General features: G+C 44.5%; 3 protein-coding genes across 7 annotated transcripts in view; 2 read left to right on the top strand and 1 right to left on the bottom strand.

Annotated features, from left to right (window-relative positions):
* Nucleotides 1-16,552, top strand: part of LOC146187427 (protein roadkill-like) — a 180,455-nt gene that overhangs the window by 56,201 nt on the left and 107,702 nt on the right. The window contains exon 1 of one of the 2 annotated variants that reach the window (XM_084607691.1): nucleotides 9,236-9,252. The exons of the other annotated variant lie outside the window; for it this stretch is intronic. The gene's annotated coding sequence lies outside the window, so the exon portion shown is untranslated. Of the gene's footprint in view, nucleotides 1-9,235; nucleotides 9,253-16,552 lie in introns of those variants that run through there. 2 annotated transcript variants of the gene reach the window in all.
* The window catches only part of LOC146187428 (uncharacterized), a 148,514-nt gene that overhangs the window by 127,751 nt on the left and 4,211 nt on the right, over nucleotides 1-16,552 (top strand). Inside the window, exon 1 of one of the 4 annotated variants that reach the window (XM_084607682.1) lies at nucleotides 13,772-15,340. The exons of the other annotated variants lie outside the window; for them this stretch is intronic. Coding sequence (XP_084463808.1) covers nucleotides 14,656-15,340 — 685 coding nt within the window. The 5' untranslated portion in view covers nucleotides 13,772-14,655. Of the gene's footprint in view, nucleotides 1-13,771; nucleotides 15,341-16,552 lie in introns of those variants that run through there. 4 annotated transcript variants of the gene reach the window in all.
* LOC146187429 (uncharacterized) lies at nucleotides 346-13,452 on the bottom strand. Its single transcript, XM_084607686.1, has 10 exons — nucleotides 13,063-13,452; nucleotides 12,899-12,987; nucleotides 11,781-12,042; nucleotides 11,148-11,252; nucleotides 10,681-10,890; nucleotides 8,722-8,886; nucleotides 6,229-6,290; nucleotides 5,487-5,709; nucleotides 1,815-1,931; nucleotides 346-431 (listed from the first exon to the last, which is right to left on the bottom strand). Exons 1-9 carry the CDS (start codon nucleotides 13,244-13,246, stop codon nucleotides 1,819-1,821), a joined length of 1,413 nt encoding a protein of 470 aa, XP_084463812.1. The 5' UTR covers nucleotides 13,247-13,452; the 3' UTR covers nucleotides 346-431; nucleotides 1,815-1,818.

The raw sequence follows: 16,552 nt of genomic DNA, 5'->3' as shown, positions 1-16,552 counted from the left end.
GGACTCCACCGTTGCCGCTCCCAGTCGAAAAAGACAACAAAATTACAACAAAAATTTTGTCTTGTCGTATTTTTGGCAAGTCGTATTTCTATTGTTTGTCTTCTGTCATATGTGTGTTGTGGTTGTGTTGTCTGGCTTGTCATATTTGTATTGTCCCGACTTCTGTTGTGTCATATTTGTGTTGTCTGTCTTTTGTCCTAATGCTGTCTGTCTTGTGTCGCACCTTCAATCTGTCCTGTGTCGCATTCTTGTCGCAGATTAAATGAGGTCATTCCGCATGCAATTACAGAGCAGGAGAATGGTCTGCACTCTGCGCATTCCAGGGCATGTACAAAACACCTTACTTGAGCAAAATCCTGTTTATTAAAACACATATGCACTGCCGTCGGCTTCATTTACACGATGCAGTTGGTGCTGCAGCTCCGGGCCTCCTGGGAGTAATAAATAAAACAGCTTGCAATTAGATGCCTCGGACCATATACACATACACACAAAAAAAAAGAAGCTGCAAAAATGTTCTGCAGTCCCGAGGTAATCATAGTGGCCAACGATGACGGCCGCCCGGCCAGGCGTCACTCTCAAATGGCTCAATTCGCACTCTCAATTCGCAGTCAACAAAACGGAAGTAAATATGCCCAATACAAAACCTCCAAATTACTGAGCAAGTTGAAAAGGGGAAGAAGTTGGACGTCGCAGAGGCTTTTGGCCTATCAAAACACACCGTTCACACGACTGTCAAGAACAAGGATGCAATCCTGACAAAGCAAGTGACTGGCGACCTGCAATTAAAGCGGTTACGATTATGCGAGGCTTCGTATCCAGTCATCGAAGAGTCCCTGCTGGTATGGCTTCATGACGCCTGTTCTTGAAACATACCCGTGAATGGAGGCGGAAAAACTTGCCATCGTTTCAGACTACAAGGACTTTAAATGCAGTGAAGGGTGGCTAAAGTGGTTCAAATTGCGCACGGAATCACCTTTAAGTGCATTTCTGGCAATGGACTGGAAAGACCATTCGCTGCCAGGTCTGCTTGCAGGCTATGCTCCACGGGACATTTTCAACGCTGAAGAAAGCGGGGAGTTTCCTACAAGTTGAGGCAAATAAAAACTTGCTTTCTCTGCAGATTTGTGACATTCGAGCAAAATGCTGCACCTGAAGAAGTAAATTGCCTTATGCTAATGGAGGCACAAATGGTGTTAAAAGCAGTTACCTACTCAGTACAGTCAAAGCTGACTAACTTATTTCAGAAGTGCTGAGTTATGATTAAAGCATATATTGTCGGCAGGCATTGCTTGTAGATTTTGTTTTATAACAGGCTCATGCGTGGTTATAGACCAGACTTGTAACAGTATTTGGATACAGACTTCTATTACAACAAACCAATACCCTGGGCACTATTGAAGTCTGTTATAATGAAATTATACTGGTCAGCGTGGCTTGATGCTCCGTCATGTCTATTACACTGATGAAATTTGTCTCCAAATGATGGTTTCGAAAATGAGATTCATCACTGAAAGGAACTAAAAAGTTTTAGGATGCCAGTGGACATGCACGCAGCCCAAATGCCATTAAGCCAAGTGGCCACCCAAATGCACAATAAAATCAGCAAATCAAGCCCAGAGTATTATGTTTAAATGCTATGGCAAAAGAATAAATTTATGCTGACAAATAAGTAGCCTGTGGCAGCAAAGTGAAGGAAAGGAAATGCCCTGAAATAAGTAGAATCTTGTAATGCCCGAGCAGTTTCCAGATGCATTCTATATCCTCTTGCAACTATTTTATGCACTGTTATAGAAGTTAATCGATACACTTACTTGATTAGCGCCGCAGGTCAGAGCACTTTTGTGCCAGGTAGCGTGGGAGGCGCTTGTGGCGCTTGTGCTTATCCTCTTCTGGGCAGCCCCTTATCTTCAAGTAATACCAGAAGGAGTCTGCAGAGACAGAAAAAAAATTTAGCTGGCAGATCAGGAAGAGAAGGCTGTTCAATCATTTTTTCCAAGTCTCCTCAAATAGCATTGTTTTTGCAGAAGACCTATATTCAAGAAAGCAGCATACGGAATTACAGTGAAATTGCTAAATAAATGTCCTTAATTTGATATATTGCAGCTATCTGTTTTTTGATGCTACCAGTTTTGGTTCAGCAATTTGCCCTTTCTCCATTTGTTTCCTGCCTCATGCTGTGTTATTTGATTTATGTAAATTCCAATCTACTGACAAACTTCAACTCTGCAAGCAAGACAGTGCAGACTCCATGTAACACATTCATCGTGATAGGATACAAGCCGAGATTTTGCACAGGAACAAATTTGCAGACTGGTTTCGCGCGAATGAGCATGACTGGCAAATTGGTTTGGGAGGATGAAGGGGAACCTTCAGCTTCACAATGTGACGAGATCAGCTGGCTTTGAACAGTGAAGCGAGTTGATGTGCTTGAGCGTGTATCCGTGTTTTCTAGCTATGTTGAGGAACTAATGGAGCGAACGGTGGGAATGACGTTTTGCAGTTAACTGGGGAAGTCGCTAACCAAGGAACTCGTCATGATCGACGCAACGTGCAGCATTGATTAAATGTGCTTACTACGAGTTTTCAAATGGCACTAAGCATTTACAGACGTCCGTGAAGATGTTCAGCCCAACAACGGTCCGAGCGGTCACCGAAGAAGGCTACGGATTCCGATAAACTTTGTATACTTGTTTTAGTGAAAACTGATCAGCCTTTAAGTGTACAGTCGTGAGCAAAAGTGGTATACAACACTCTGTCGGTGACAGAGCTCGGAAAAACGGCACAAATATCTCGTGCAGTGACACCGATAGGGGCAGCGACAGTGACACATGCATGTGGATAAAATGGGGTATTAGCATGATTGTCTCGATCCCCAAAAGCTGTTGCTCGATGAAGGCGAATTGCAGTTTTCCGTAGCTCCACCACTGGCTGAGTGTTGTATACCACTTTTGCTCACGACTGTACATACAATCATGTGTCCATATGAACATGATGCCTATTTTCGTTCCCCACCTTCCCCCAAAAGCAGTTTGCCAATCATTCTCATACATGTGCAATGCCACAAATAGTCCTATTACTTTCAGGACAGAATCTTTACACTTTATTTCAGACAGACAACACTGAAAGTAAACTGAATTCATTTTTTGAAAATCCTGAGAAAGCTCAGTATTTTTGGCACACATACCACAAATAGCTAGCAATTTATGAGTTACAGTAGGTCATAAGAATTAGGTCTTGAACCGAGAATGCAGTCAAACGATATCTTTTAATTTAGTACCTTGGCTTTGAGTTGCAATGAGGCACTGGCTCACTAACTCAGACATGATCAGACGCAGATCAGGAGGCTTTGAATGCTAATTAAACTCTGCTGGCTAGCGTAGTGCAGTCTAAAGCAAAGCTGTGCACGGGCTCGGCCCGGGTCCAGGCCAAAGTATTTTTGTCTCAAGCGAGCCGGGCCGGACACCTGGATCATGAAGACATCCAACATTTGTGAAAAGGCGAAATAGCCATATGGTGCGATAAGCATCTAGAATACACAGCATTTTTCCGTGTCGTACCCATGTGAGAGCTTCAGAGTGCTTTGCCGGCACCCGAGTGCGGAACAGTGGGAGAGCCAGCTCTCCAGCGGCGATTTGGATTGCCAACTAGGTTTAATCCAGCACGCCCAGCGAGCAGCGAAGCTCAGTGGAGCCCTGGAATAGGGGCACCGACCCTGTGAGAAGACGGAAGATGGAACTCTTCCGCTACTAGCACAAGACCCTTGTAGAGAAACTAACGTATTTCCTATCCTATCCTATCGCCTTTCCTCCCGCTCCTCGCCGCGAGGAGCCGCTTATGGGCTATAGTTTGCATCTCCGCTTCAGTAAAATCGGGGCTGATATTTACGTGTCCGCTATAAACTTCGCGCCACGCTGTCGCCAATCACACGTCTCTACTGTGTCGCACTCCTACCGCGACATGTCCTCGTTTCAAACGGAACATAACTGAAAGCTTCTGCAATACAAGTTTCCTCTTGCAACTCTTGCAGTGAAATTTTCACTTGAAAGGCACACGGTGAGCCAGGCGAGCTCACCGAGTACCTGGCCTCAATCAACCCCTTTTTAGGTTTATAGCTTGCTCATTTTTGGAGAAGACAAGCTGCTTACCGAAAACTTGTTTTCCTATCTAATAAAGTGTTAGTCATTGCTATAGCACTGAGAGAAACCTCAGCGCTTCCGTGTTCATTATTCAGAGCGCGCAAATGTCTCAATGAAATGGATAACGTGTTGTTTTTGTGCAATAAGTTAATTCTAAGTGCATGCTGCGCCCCTATATATTCAGCAAATTTGTCATCTCAAACATGAGAACTCCACATTTTTTCAGATCTTGCATAAACTTATCCTGAAATTATTTTCTTCTCTTTCATCTCAACTGCAATTACAGCATGATTGGCCGGGCCGGGGCGGGCCTGGGCCTTAAATTTAAGTGCCGGGCCGGGCCGAGTCCTTATCCATGTTGGGCCGGGCCAGACATGGGTCTCTAGCGTGGGGCCCGGGCCGGGCTCAAAATTTCCGCCCGTGCACACCTCTAGTCTAAAGCTCTTAAATAAACAAAGTAGCGCCAACATGTCAGGACTGCAGTTTTTTTTTTTTTTTTTTTTGCGGGAGTCATTCATTCTTGCCGTCATGCTGAATGTGCGGCATAGCGTATGCTATGGTGGCTGCGGATGTTAGGAAACAGCAACTTTTTTTTCTTTTCGGAACGTCGTCCTTACTTGTGCGAATGTGCGTTGCAGCGGCAGGTCTTTTTTTTGTGAGTCATCCTTTTTTACAGCTATGAATCAATGAAAGCATGCAGTCAGCTGCGATCATGACACTGACTTTTAGCATTGTTCGCTTCAAACGGCATTTGCAGCTATCCCATTTCCCAATTAATATTGTGGCAGTGGACTACGCCCGCCCCAAGCGCGGCGTCATAAATCGGACCAGGCTTATGCAATAAAGCAATCACAGGCACTGACAAATTAGCTCCCCGCCACAGCAGGATCTATCAAAAGTATAGTCAAAAGATAAACACGCCACGTTATCGCTGCATAGCATCTTGGCACGCTGCCAATAAACGAGCTGTGGATTCGACGGTCAAAATGAAGGGACGCGGACAGCAAAAGTGGGGGGTGGGTTTATTATGCGAGCGGGTTGAATAAGTGAGGGGGTTGATTATGCGACAAAAGCAGTATGCTATGTTTCATGATCGCAAGTGGCGTCTGAAGCCAATTTTCATATATCGAATTATTTCACTATCTCCTTTGAGTTCGATATATCCCGGTTCCACTGTAGTTCGAAAGCCTAGATAATTTAAACATTTTCTGCAGTCTCAGTGACATTCGAGTTAACAAGGTTTTCTGTATAACATGAAGATGTTAGATGAAAAGGGTGTCTACAAGTGGGAAACACTGCAGGTTTTAGAAAATTTAACCAAGCAAGAACAAAGTGTTTTTCACTCACCTGTCATTGAAGCTACTTTTGCAGGGGAAAGGGGCGGGAATGCTTTCGTTGCACCTTTGGAAACTGAATTGTTTGAAAGTGTTCCCGTCACACTTCTCTGAGCCAGAACTTCATTTCCCCACAAACGAACGGCTAGTTGTTTGCAGAACGAAGAGTCGTTGTTTAGGGTCAAAAGCCTCTCCCACGACCCAGCATCAATGTATTGGCCATGACCAATGTGTACCTAGAAAAAACAAATGAGTTAAGCACGATTGTAACTCCTCATGTAACCCCTCCACGATTGTACGTCATCATCTGGTGTCTCCTGCCCAATCCAATCCTCACATTAGAAATAACCTACTGATAGCATCATCCTTGCACTCTAGATAGATGCTGGTGATACAAATGCAGTCTATTGAAAGCGCTGGGCACCTGGTTAGGTGAAGGAACTTGACAAGTGCAATCAACTGTGGCACAAAAGGCACACCTGATATTCTACATCTTTTTCCAGAGTACCACAATTCACTTTAAAGCATGAAGCTGTGCTTAAACACTTTTGATGATAAGGTGCTATCAATATTCAGCCGACCCAGTAAAAAGTTACCATGAAACAGAAACCGAAAAAGAGCAAAAAGTCCCATGTCATTAGTTACATTATATTACTCTACAGACTGCAGAAGTTTCTTAACAAGATATGTAAACTGTAGTAGCATCTTTACAGCATATTGCATCTTTAGTGAGAAAGTTGTACAGTACTGCTCACCTCCCCAGTCTCATTTGCAGTTCCTGCCGTCAAGTCTAGCTCTTCGGCTGCCTTGCGAGGAGCTGTACAAAGCAAACACACAAAAAGAAGTTAGCTTCATGCAAAGAAAAAGCACTGTATCCTGTCAAAGTAGCCCTATACTGAAGGAAACTGGAGTGGCTGCTTTTGTAGAGACAACACAGAACAGTAACCTAGATTGCAAATAATGGGGAATGACAAGCAGCATGACAAATAACAAGCAAGCTATATATGGGCAGTGAAAACTGCAGTCTATATCACAATAAATGTTCAATAATTCAATATACACGGTGACAATAATACAGGTAAAATTACCTGAAGTTCGAACTAACAGAGTGAATGAAAACACTGTAGTCGGGAAGCCATACCGTTTTACAGTGCTTGCAAGGCTGGAAGACTGATCATTGTCCAACCATCCCACAACTGCTGCATTTCAACCAAAGCAGTAGGCGCTATCTTCATGACCACTCAAAGCATAATTCGTCCGGATGTCGCGCATTACCCGATTTTCTAAGCTTCCTACTTATGGTAACACACAGTTAAACCAATGAGCATGCATTTTTTTATACAGTCAAACATATTGATACAGTTAATCGGATAAAATGAAGTGAAAGTGAAGTTTGGCTGGGCAATTTAAAAAGAAACAAAATTAGAGATCTGGTGCTGAGTCAATTATAGCAAAGCAGTTTTTTTACATTCGAGTGGCTTGAAATGTGTACACAAACAAAAAGCAAATAACAGAGGCAATATTCCTATCGCTTAAGCCGCCCACAGCAGAATTGTTTGAATTGCCTGTGCTTGCTGCATGATGCACCATCTAGGGGAATGAAAGAAACTAGCATTATCTTTGACCAGCATGTGATCATAGCAACCTCTCAAGCCTCTCCTCCCCACCCCCCCATACTGCGTTATCATGCTCTGTGCAATTTGTACTTCGTATCACTGTGTCATGGACAATGGCAGTGCAGAAGCGTAAAGCAGTTCTGCTCAGAACAGCTCCATGTGCGCGAAAAAGAGCATTGCGACGTGTACCATCGTTTTTTCTACAGCTAAGTGGCAAAGCCTCATGCAAGAAGATATGTGCTGTTTATCAATCAGTGATTGCAGCTTCCGGCATACTAAACACTTCTTTAACCAAGCATCTCAATCTGCTTACAAATGAGCAAACTATGAAAGTGCGCACTGCAGGTGCCGCGAGTGATTCTGCAGCCACCGCTGAAGCGCAGCGACACTGGGGATTAAGCACCTGTTCCCCAGCCGGCTTAACACACGTCACCCTACAGTGCGCCCATTCTGTGTTGCTAGTCCTCTGATACCGACAAGCAGAATGTTGCCTTTTCTTAATTTTGCGGCTTTGCCTCACAGCCATGACAAAAAATTGTTTCTCTGTGGGAAGAGTGCAGTGGCAGCACCAATGACCACGTCATGGTGCACTTCCTAAGGCGAAGTGGAGGACCACACACCTATTTACTTGGGTATTGAGACCACTCCCCACTTCTGCTGCTCACAATTAAAAAAAGAAAAAAAAAAAGAACAGGCTCAATGCGTCTCTTCGCTTCGCAGCCCACAGTGCATTTCTTGGCAGCATGCCAAGATACTATGCAGCAATACTATCCCAGTGCATATGTATCTTCTGACGTAAGCTCTTGCTGGAAGGGGGGGGGGGGGGACTTGGCACAGTGCCAGGGCCCTTTACTGATAACCTAGCAACTACTCGATAGGCTCGTGCTGGTTTTCAGTACATGCCTTGATTGGGCCCGGTAGGCGCTGTTCATTGCCACAAAATCATTTGAACACGTGAAGCAGCAAACACCTTTGAAGCGAAAAATGAAGATGTCATGATCGCAGCTGACCGCGATCATGACACCTGGGTGACTGACTGATGGGTGGGAGAGAGGACGATGCTTGCAAAAAAAATAATTTCTTCCTCATAACAAACCCTACCCCCAAACTGTCATCATGGAATGTTTTTTTTAAAAGGTGGGCTCCTTACGCAAGTATTTACGGTAAATTGGAAGCTGACAAGTGCGTATGGCAGCGGCCTATCAGGTAACCTGGCCCTGACAAGGCACTCCCTTACTTTCTAATTGGTTTAGCAGAATAAATGCAAAAACACCTTACACTAACGGGCACTACCAGTGCCAGGTCATAGCAGGCCACTCAAATGCCTCTTGAATGTAAAAAAATAATGTAACAAGGACAAAGAAACAGGGCCTTATTCCTTATGAGAAAACATTTTCTCACAAGACTCAATTCATACATAGTGTAAAGCTCAAAACTTCTGCTCCACATCAATATGAGGGCAACGAGCAAAGAACCATTAAGGATCAAAGCAGGTCAAACAATGGAACGCAATGAGTTGACGCATATTCATACTGCCAGGCACATGCTTCCAAATAAGGCATTCGTGCTACACTGTGCCAACAATGACAGGCACTCAAGCTAGCTGTACCTGAGAGCAGCCAAAATTATTACCTTTTGAAGTTCGCACTGATGCCAAGGGCACTGCGCTGCTGACGGGCAGGGGTGGTGGCACTGACACTGAGGACACTGCATTCATAACCGGCAGAGGCAACGGCACTGATGCAGAATGAAAAGAATGGGGTGCCGGAGTTGCAGTGGCTTGGGAATGACTCGGGCCTAGGAAAAAGAGATCGAAAAGTTGTTGCCAGTGGAAGGTATGACAGCACTAGACCAGTAATAAGTGACACATAAATGCACAGTGAAATTATCGCCTACAGTTACGCAAGCACAGTGCCAAAACTACGAACAAGCAGTTACAAGCAGTGCTGGGATGCTGAATAGTGTAGCGCTCTATGTCGCAAATTAGAAATAACCAGCCAACTGATATTAAAAAAAAAATACCCATTTTCACTTATCTTGAATTTCAGTGGCAGATTGCAAGCGCTCCGCTGAGTCACAAACGAAGTGCATCACTGTTTCAAAGATCACTTCCTCCAAATCTGCAAATGGAATGCGTTCGCTCCTGCTGCAGCATGCTTCCCGGTAAGCCTGCGCCACTTGCCCGCATCCGGTGAACTTAAGTGCATCAGCATACGATGAACTGTTTCTCGTGATCCTGCCTTCTACAATGGTTGCTGCAGCGCCAATGACCACACCATGGTGCACTTCCTAAGGCACATAATGTACCTATATAAAAGTTGTCCCTCTGCATAATGTTTCCTTTTTTTTCTGTTTTGTTTGATTTTCTGCTTCACTTCCACTGTATTTGCTTGCATTTTTTTGTCGAACTTTTGTAGTTGTTGAAATGTACTCTTCCTTATGCATTTTATTTATTCTCCACTCCTGTAATAGCCTGCATAGGTTGATAGTATTAATAAATGAAATGAAATGTGGAGGACCATATACCTATTTATTTGGGTAATGAACCCACTCCGCACTTCTGCCGCTCACAATTATAAAAAAATAAACAGGTTCAGTGCATCTCTTTGCTTCTCGTCGCAGCCCACAGTGCATTTCTTGGCAGCGTGCCAAGCTACTGCAGCTATACTATCCCAGTGCATATGTATCTTCTGAAGTAAGTTTTGCGAAAGGGGGGGGGGGGGGGGGGGGCGGTAGGGCTTGGCAGGGTGTCAGGGCCCTTCACTGATAAGCTAGCAAAAAAAAAAAAAAAAAAAAAAAAAAAAACTACTCGATAGGCTCGTCCCGGTGCGTGCACAAGCATGCTGGGTTTTCAGTACATGCCTTGATTGGGCCCGGTGGGCGCTGTTCACTAGCACAAAATCATTCGAACGTGTGAAGCAGCAAACACTTTTGAAGCGAAAAATGAAGGTGTCTTGATCGCGGCTGATCATGTGCTTTCCTTAGTGACTGATGGGTGGGAGAGAGGAAAATGCTTGCAAAAAAAAAAAAAAAAACGTTTCTCCCACATAACAAAACCTACTCCAAACTGTCGTCATGGAATTTTTTTTTTAAAGGTGGACTCCTTACACGAGCATATACGGTAAATTGGAAGCTGACAGGTGCGTATTGCGGCGGCCGATCAGGTAATCTGGCCCTGACAAGACACTCCCTTACCTTTCTAATTGGTTTAGCAGAATAAATGCAAAAACACCTTAAACTAACGAGCACTACCAGTGCCAGGTCACAGCAGGCCACTCAATTGCCTCTTGAATGTAAAAAAATAATGTAACAAGGACAAAGAAACAGGGTCTTATTCCTTATGAGAAGACATTTTCTCACAAGACTCAATTCATACATAGTGTAAAGCTCAAAATTTCTGCTCCACATTAATATGAGGGCAACAAGCAAAGAACCATTAAGGATCAAAGCAGGCCAAACAATGGAACGCAATGAGTTGACGCATATTCATACTGCCAGGCACATGCTTCCAAATAAGGCATTCGGGCTACACTGTGCCAACAATGACAGGCACTCAAGCTAGCTGTACCTGAGAGCAGCCAAAATTATTACCTTTTGAAGTTCGCACTGATGCCAAGGGCACTGCGCTGCTGACGGGCAGGGGTGGTGGCACTGATGCTGAGGGCAGTGCGTTGCGAACGGGTGAAGGTGGTGGCACTGCTGCAGAGGGCACTGCGTTCATAACCGGCAGAGGCAACGGCACTGATGCAGAGTGAAAAGGATGGGGTGCCGGAGTTGCAGTGGCTTGGGAATGACTCGGGCCTAGGAAAAAGAGATCAAGAAGTTGTTGCCAGTGGAAGGTATGACAGCCCTAGACCAGTAATAAGCGACACATAAATGCACAGTGAAATTATCGCCTACAGTTACGCAAGCACAGTGCCAAAACTACGAACATAACTGGAAAGTTTAGCCAAAAATCTGAAGTAAATTTCAAGGTAGCGTGACTTGCAATCTCTACATATGAACTATAGAAGGAACTGAATGTTAATGGTCGTCTAATAACAAGCAAGTGCGCTTACTTCCTGAGTAGGCAGTTTCAGCAGCATTGTCTGCTTCCCAGCTTAACTCATCAGCCACTGCAGCACTGGGCGCATACAGGTCGCTCTGGTTCGTCTGTGAGGGACCTAAATAATAAAAAGACAAGAACTAGCACACTGCCTCACAAATATGGGCTATGGTTAAATGAATGTTTAGAAGGGCATGGATTAATGAGAACAGCACTGCGTCATGACTGTCACTTCAAGGTAACGCCTGAGCAAATGGCCAAAGGGGACCATAACTATGTAACCCGAGAATTAAACATGTACATGTACTCCATGACAAAAAGGACTTTCGACAAGTCAATGTAGCGTTAGTTTTGCACAGAAATTAGCTCCATAAGAAATAAGTAGAAATTGTTTTAGATGGCTTCTACAGAACAAAATGGAAGAAATGGAATGTTCTGCCACTTTTGCCCAGATATTAGCTGCTAGTAACATCGTGTCCTGCACTTCCTTGTGGCGTCCCTTCTATGTAACTCTAACTTTACCCCGAAAATACACCAACGAGGCTAGCAGCAAATCTTACTCAACTTTGTAATAATCAGTCTTGTAGAATAGGTTTGATGAAAGCTTATGAATGTAAGAAGTTGGAAACTATGGTTGTTTACATACCACTTCCGAGAACCTTCGCACACAAAGCCTTTTGGAGGTTCTCATTCAGGCTCCTCAGCTTTGTTATCTGCCCTTCTTGGTCCCTGATAAGAACCTTTGATGCCTCCACCTCAGCCTTTAGGCTGTCTACACGTAATTCTAACTGAGCCACCTTCGACTCTGCAGCTGAGTGCTCTTCCCGTGGCCCGGCGCCTAGTGTGCTGAGCAGTTCCTTCTCGGCCATTTTTTTCGCCTCTCCTCTGGCCTTCTCTTCTAGTCTTGCCTGCAAGAAGATTATCAGAACTGCAAACCAAGTAACACAATAACCAATGCTAGATAACCTAGGTGGCCCTAATTTCACTAGGCAATTTATTCAGTGTTTTAGCAGGCAACAACGAACTAGTTATAGTGAGACACCACTTGCAGAACTGTAACTAGGACAAGCTAAAAGGAAGTGTTTACACTCAAAATGCCACTGCACTCAGAGAAAGGTTGGCTTACCAAGCTCAATACAACAGAAATTGTAGTCTCGTGGACTGTTGAAGGGACAGTCTACTGGCTGGAACAAACGCCCAGTGCACAAACTCTTTTTGAGGTTCTGTGTAGTTGTTGAAATGCAAACTTCGAATTGCATAAAGCAAGTATAAACAAAAATGCTTCGCTGAATGACTCCCTTCTGAAAGGACAACATTCAAATTCCCTTTCCTTGATGCACCTGATTTGACACATCAAAGACTCATGCAATTTATCATAAAACAGCCCGTTGGAAAATTACTACATCTCTCTGCGTGTCCTTCGAGCAACCGGGCAGTGTGCCACATTCATGACGCACTAATTATCCCAAAGCAAAGCCTTACTAAAAGCAATTCATCCTTGTCTGAAGCTGTGTTTCAAATGGCAAGCAGCAATACTAAAAGCGCTAGTAATTTGTATCCGTCGTAGGATAATCGCTACAGAAATGAACAATCCCATTATTAGTAGCGGACGGAAGCTTTAAAGCCGCTCGTAAAAAAATCTTCCTAAACACCGATATTTGGCACGGTAAGCTGCAGCCGTACAATTCAATCACACATATGAAAGCAGTGCCCATCACTTTTTTTTTTTTGCGTTCCGCAATTACACACGATTGCTACTGGCACCTTTTTCCTCGGCGACATGTCGCTCTTCCTGGCGCCTTTCCTTGCCTCCTTGCGGCGTCCCCTCCATTGCCGCATTTCTTGTTCCGTATCTGCGGTTCGCAGCACATCATGAATTTACGGGCGCAGGAAAACAGCTAGAAAGCGCTGTGAAAGGCTGCACTTACCAGTCATGTGGATTATCTTCGCTTCATAGAATCCTCCGCAGGTACTCGAATCACCCTCCCAAAAAACGTCGTACACTTTTCCTCTTTCATAGTCATCGATGTCGTGCGGGAAAAAATTCCGCACGTCCGTGTGTGCAACTATGTAAGTCTTTTCTTCCCCGACGTAACGTACAAGCACGTACATACTGTTTGGCGAACACAACTACCGTGGAGCAGTGGTAGAAGCGTGGGCAGAAGCCAGACACACAGAGACCAAAGAGCCTGAACACAACTCCGGCGAAGCAGTGGCAGAAGCGTGGGCAGAGGGCAGACGCAAAGCAACAAAAGAGCCAGGTCGCCGCTGGGACAGTAAACTAAAAACTATAGTGCCACTTACGCGTCTATGCAGCGGCCGCCAACAGCGGCCGTGGTGTGGCGGTGTCGTCAGCCGCGGCACTGCGGTCGAATCGAAAATAATTTTTTTTGTCTTTCAACTTTCTTTGCACAAACAGACATGCTTTGTCGCCCAAATAAACATCTGTCTACTAATTGTGCAATCTTACAAAACTATTTTGTTTTTGTTTTTATTTCTTTTGAAATAATTACGGGAAGAATAGAGTTCAGAAGTGAGCGACTGTAGTGCCGCCACATTGTTCGCGGATGTCGGGGGAAACGCCTCCAACGCGCCGTCCCCATTATGGTCTCCAAGACCGACTACTCCACAGCAGTCTTTTCCGTACGCGGCAGTGACTACGACAGTGGTGCGAAATTGGAAATGCGGCCTGCTTGTATTTCCTTCGGATGCTCCTTTGCACATTTTGCCATCCCATCGTTCTAATCCGATTCCCCAGGTAGAATATCTAGGTGTTATTTATGGCTCAAGATTAGAATGGTGCATACCTTCATATAAAGAACAATCTTTTTTTTAAAGGAGAAGGCCCCCACTGTCGACACACTGCCTGTCGGAAAAACTTGCATAGTTCTAAGCTGGCCGGCCTCAGTTTGCCGTGTGCATTACCGGGGTGTTTCTTGCGTGCTTTACGCATTTCAGTGATACTTGACTATGAGTTCGCCGCAACCTAAGCGGTACCGCCAGTACCTGGAACCTGGGGCATCTCGTGAAGTACCTAGGCAAACTCGACGGTACCAAGAGCTCAAGGGTTCTCAACCAGCGTCTCAAGAGAGCGAATCCGACGACTGCGTGCTGGCGAACGGTGTCTGTGGTAGCTCTGACCATGGCTCCGACCATCCCGGCTCGGAAAATGAAACGCCTGACGCATCTGAAGACGCGTACAGTGAGGATGATAGTCCCGGCGCTACTGGCAGCGCCTCACCTTTCGATGTGCCGATGAAGAAAGAGACGATGACAACAGCGACGACCCGGCATCGCACGACGATGACGCTAATGAATACTTTTCGCGTTGTTCCAGAGAAACCCTGCCCAATAATAACATCAACAAAGCCCAGGCCATTTTGCTCATTGTCTCGTACGTCGTTTATGCGGGCCTTTCGTGGTCGCAGGTTGAGGGTCTTCTGAAGTTGATTAACACTCTTTGTGGAGCCGATGTTGTGCCAGATACGAAGTATCTCTTCAGGAAGTTATGGAAAGGCAAGATGAATTCTCTTCAAGTCCACTATTTTTGTGAAATTTGTTTTAAATATTTCGGCTCCAAGGACAGGAAGGAAACGTCACACACCTTCACGTGCGACAACTGCCAAGTTAAACCAACCGTGCGATCTTTAATGGCGAAAGGGTGCTTTTTCCTGATTTTCAATTTGAGAGATCAACTGCACAACGTCATTTCAGGCTGCTCGCAAGCATTGTACGCAAGGCTGAAGGAAGCTACTGCTGCTGTACACGGTACATACTCTGACATTATTGATGGCCGCCTATACCGAAGTATTAGACATCGCATGAATGCCAAGTGGTGTGACCTTACAGTCACTATAAACACCGACGGCTCACCAGTATTCAGATGTAGCAAATCGAGTGTGTGGCCAATTCAACTCCTTATTAATGAATTGCCTTTTAATGTCCGTTTTCAAAATGTCATCATAGGAGCTCTGTGGTTCGCAAAGAAGCATCCGCCTCAGCACTTATTCATGAAAACATTTGTGGATGCTTTCAACAACATCGGGTCGATAGCGTGGCGGCATGGCGAAGAAACTGTGCTTTCAAAGGTGTTTGTGACGTGCTGCTCAGTGGACTCACCAGCAAGAGCTGCGTTGCTGAACATGAAGCAATTTAATGGCTATTTCGGTTGCTCCTGGTGCCTCGAGGAAGGAACTGTTGTCGAACGTAAGTTAGCTATATTATAATTTTGGAATGAAAAACAAATTTCAATAATCAGCATGTGCTTTTCCTCCCCAAAAAAGGTTCAAATAATCCTATGGAAAATTAGATTTATTTGTGAGAAACTTGGTAAATGTCTAATCATGCTACAATGAGCAGTTATCATAGTCTTACAAAGTACAGAGAGAGCAGCATATATTGTTTTCTCGACAATTTGTCAATATTTCATGAAAATTCAGCTTTGTGTCGCTGCTGTAGGTATCCCGGTGCAAGCAAACATTGCAATTATTAAAAATTTTCAACACTGTTTTAAACAGGCATATACTGCCTTAGCCTTTTGTGTTAAATATGTTTGGAATGCAGTATGGTCATTGTTTTGCAGTGCCTGTTGATGCAGTAAGCTCATTCTGTGTATGAAAAATAGGGGGCAGTATAAGTATATTTAAATGCACCCAGGTATATAAAAGTTTATTTGTAATCCCTGAATTGGTTGTTGCAGTAATTGCACTCATATTCACTATCTACACATTTTATTTGAACAGATCTCAGCTGCCGCAAGCATATAAAGCATGGTATTGCAGACTGACAGCAGCCAATTTTACTCTTCCTAATGCCCCTCTGTATGCCTACACATCACTGTTCAACTGCCCTAAATGCTTCTCTTTAAGGTGATGTTCAACATCCTCGGGAAGGAACAGCAGTTTACATTAGGTAGCGAAATACTGGAAGTAGTAGGCGAATATGTCTACTTAGGACAGGTAGTAACCGCAGATCCGGACCATGAAAAGGAAATAACAAGAAGAATAAGATTGTAAGATTGGGATGGAGCGCATTTGGCAAGCACTCGCAGATTATGACTAGCAGCTTACCGGTATCGCTCAAGAGGAAAGTATACAACAGTTGCATCTTGCCTGTACTCACCTATGGGGCTGAAACGTGGAGGCTAACCAAGAGAGTTCTACTTAAGTTGAGAACAACCCAGAGGGCTATGGAACGAAAAATGGTAGGGGTAACATTAAGAGATAGAAAGCGTGCAGAGTGGGTCAGAGAAATAACTCAAGTTACCGACATTCTAGTGGAAATTAAGAAGAAATGGACATGGGCAGTACATGTAGTGCAAAGAGAGGATAACCGAGGGTCGCTGAGAGTAACAAACTGGATTCCAAGGGAAGGAAAGCGTAGCAGGGGGCGGCACAAAGTTAGGTGGGCGGATGAGAT

Source organism: Amblyomma maculatum, chromosome 6 (genome assembly GCF_055883805.1).
Source record: "Amblyomma maculatum isolate TAMU_Amacu chromosome 6, ASM5588380v1, whole genome shotgun sequence".
Classification (NCBI taxonomy): Eukaryota; Metazoa; Arthropoda; class Arachnida; order Ixodida; family Ixodidae; genus Amblyomma; species Amblyomma maculatum.
Note: the sequence above shows the minus strand (reverse complement) of the source record. Positions and strands in the feature narration are given on the sequence as shown.

Bases quoted from the DNA above. Each gene is read 5' to 3' on its own strand.
- LOC146187429 (XM_084607686.1), bottom strand. From the start codon at position 13,246: ATGTACGTGCTTGTACGTTACGTCGGGGAAGAAAAGACTTACATAGTT. The intron at 11,253-11,780 runs GTATGTAAACAA...TTTATTATTTAG, and splicing joins TGCGAAGGTTCTCGGAAGTG to GTCCCTCACAGACGAACCAG. The intron at 5,710-6,228 runs GTGAGCAGTACT...TGTTTTTTCTAG, and splicing joins CTGCAAATGAGACTGGGGAG to GTACACATTGGTCATGGCCA.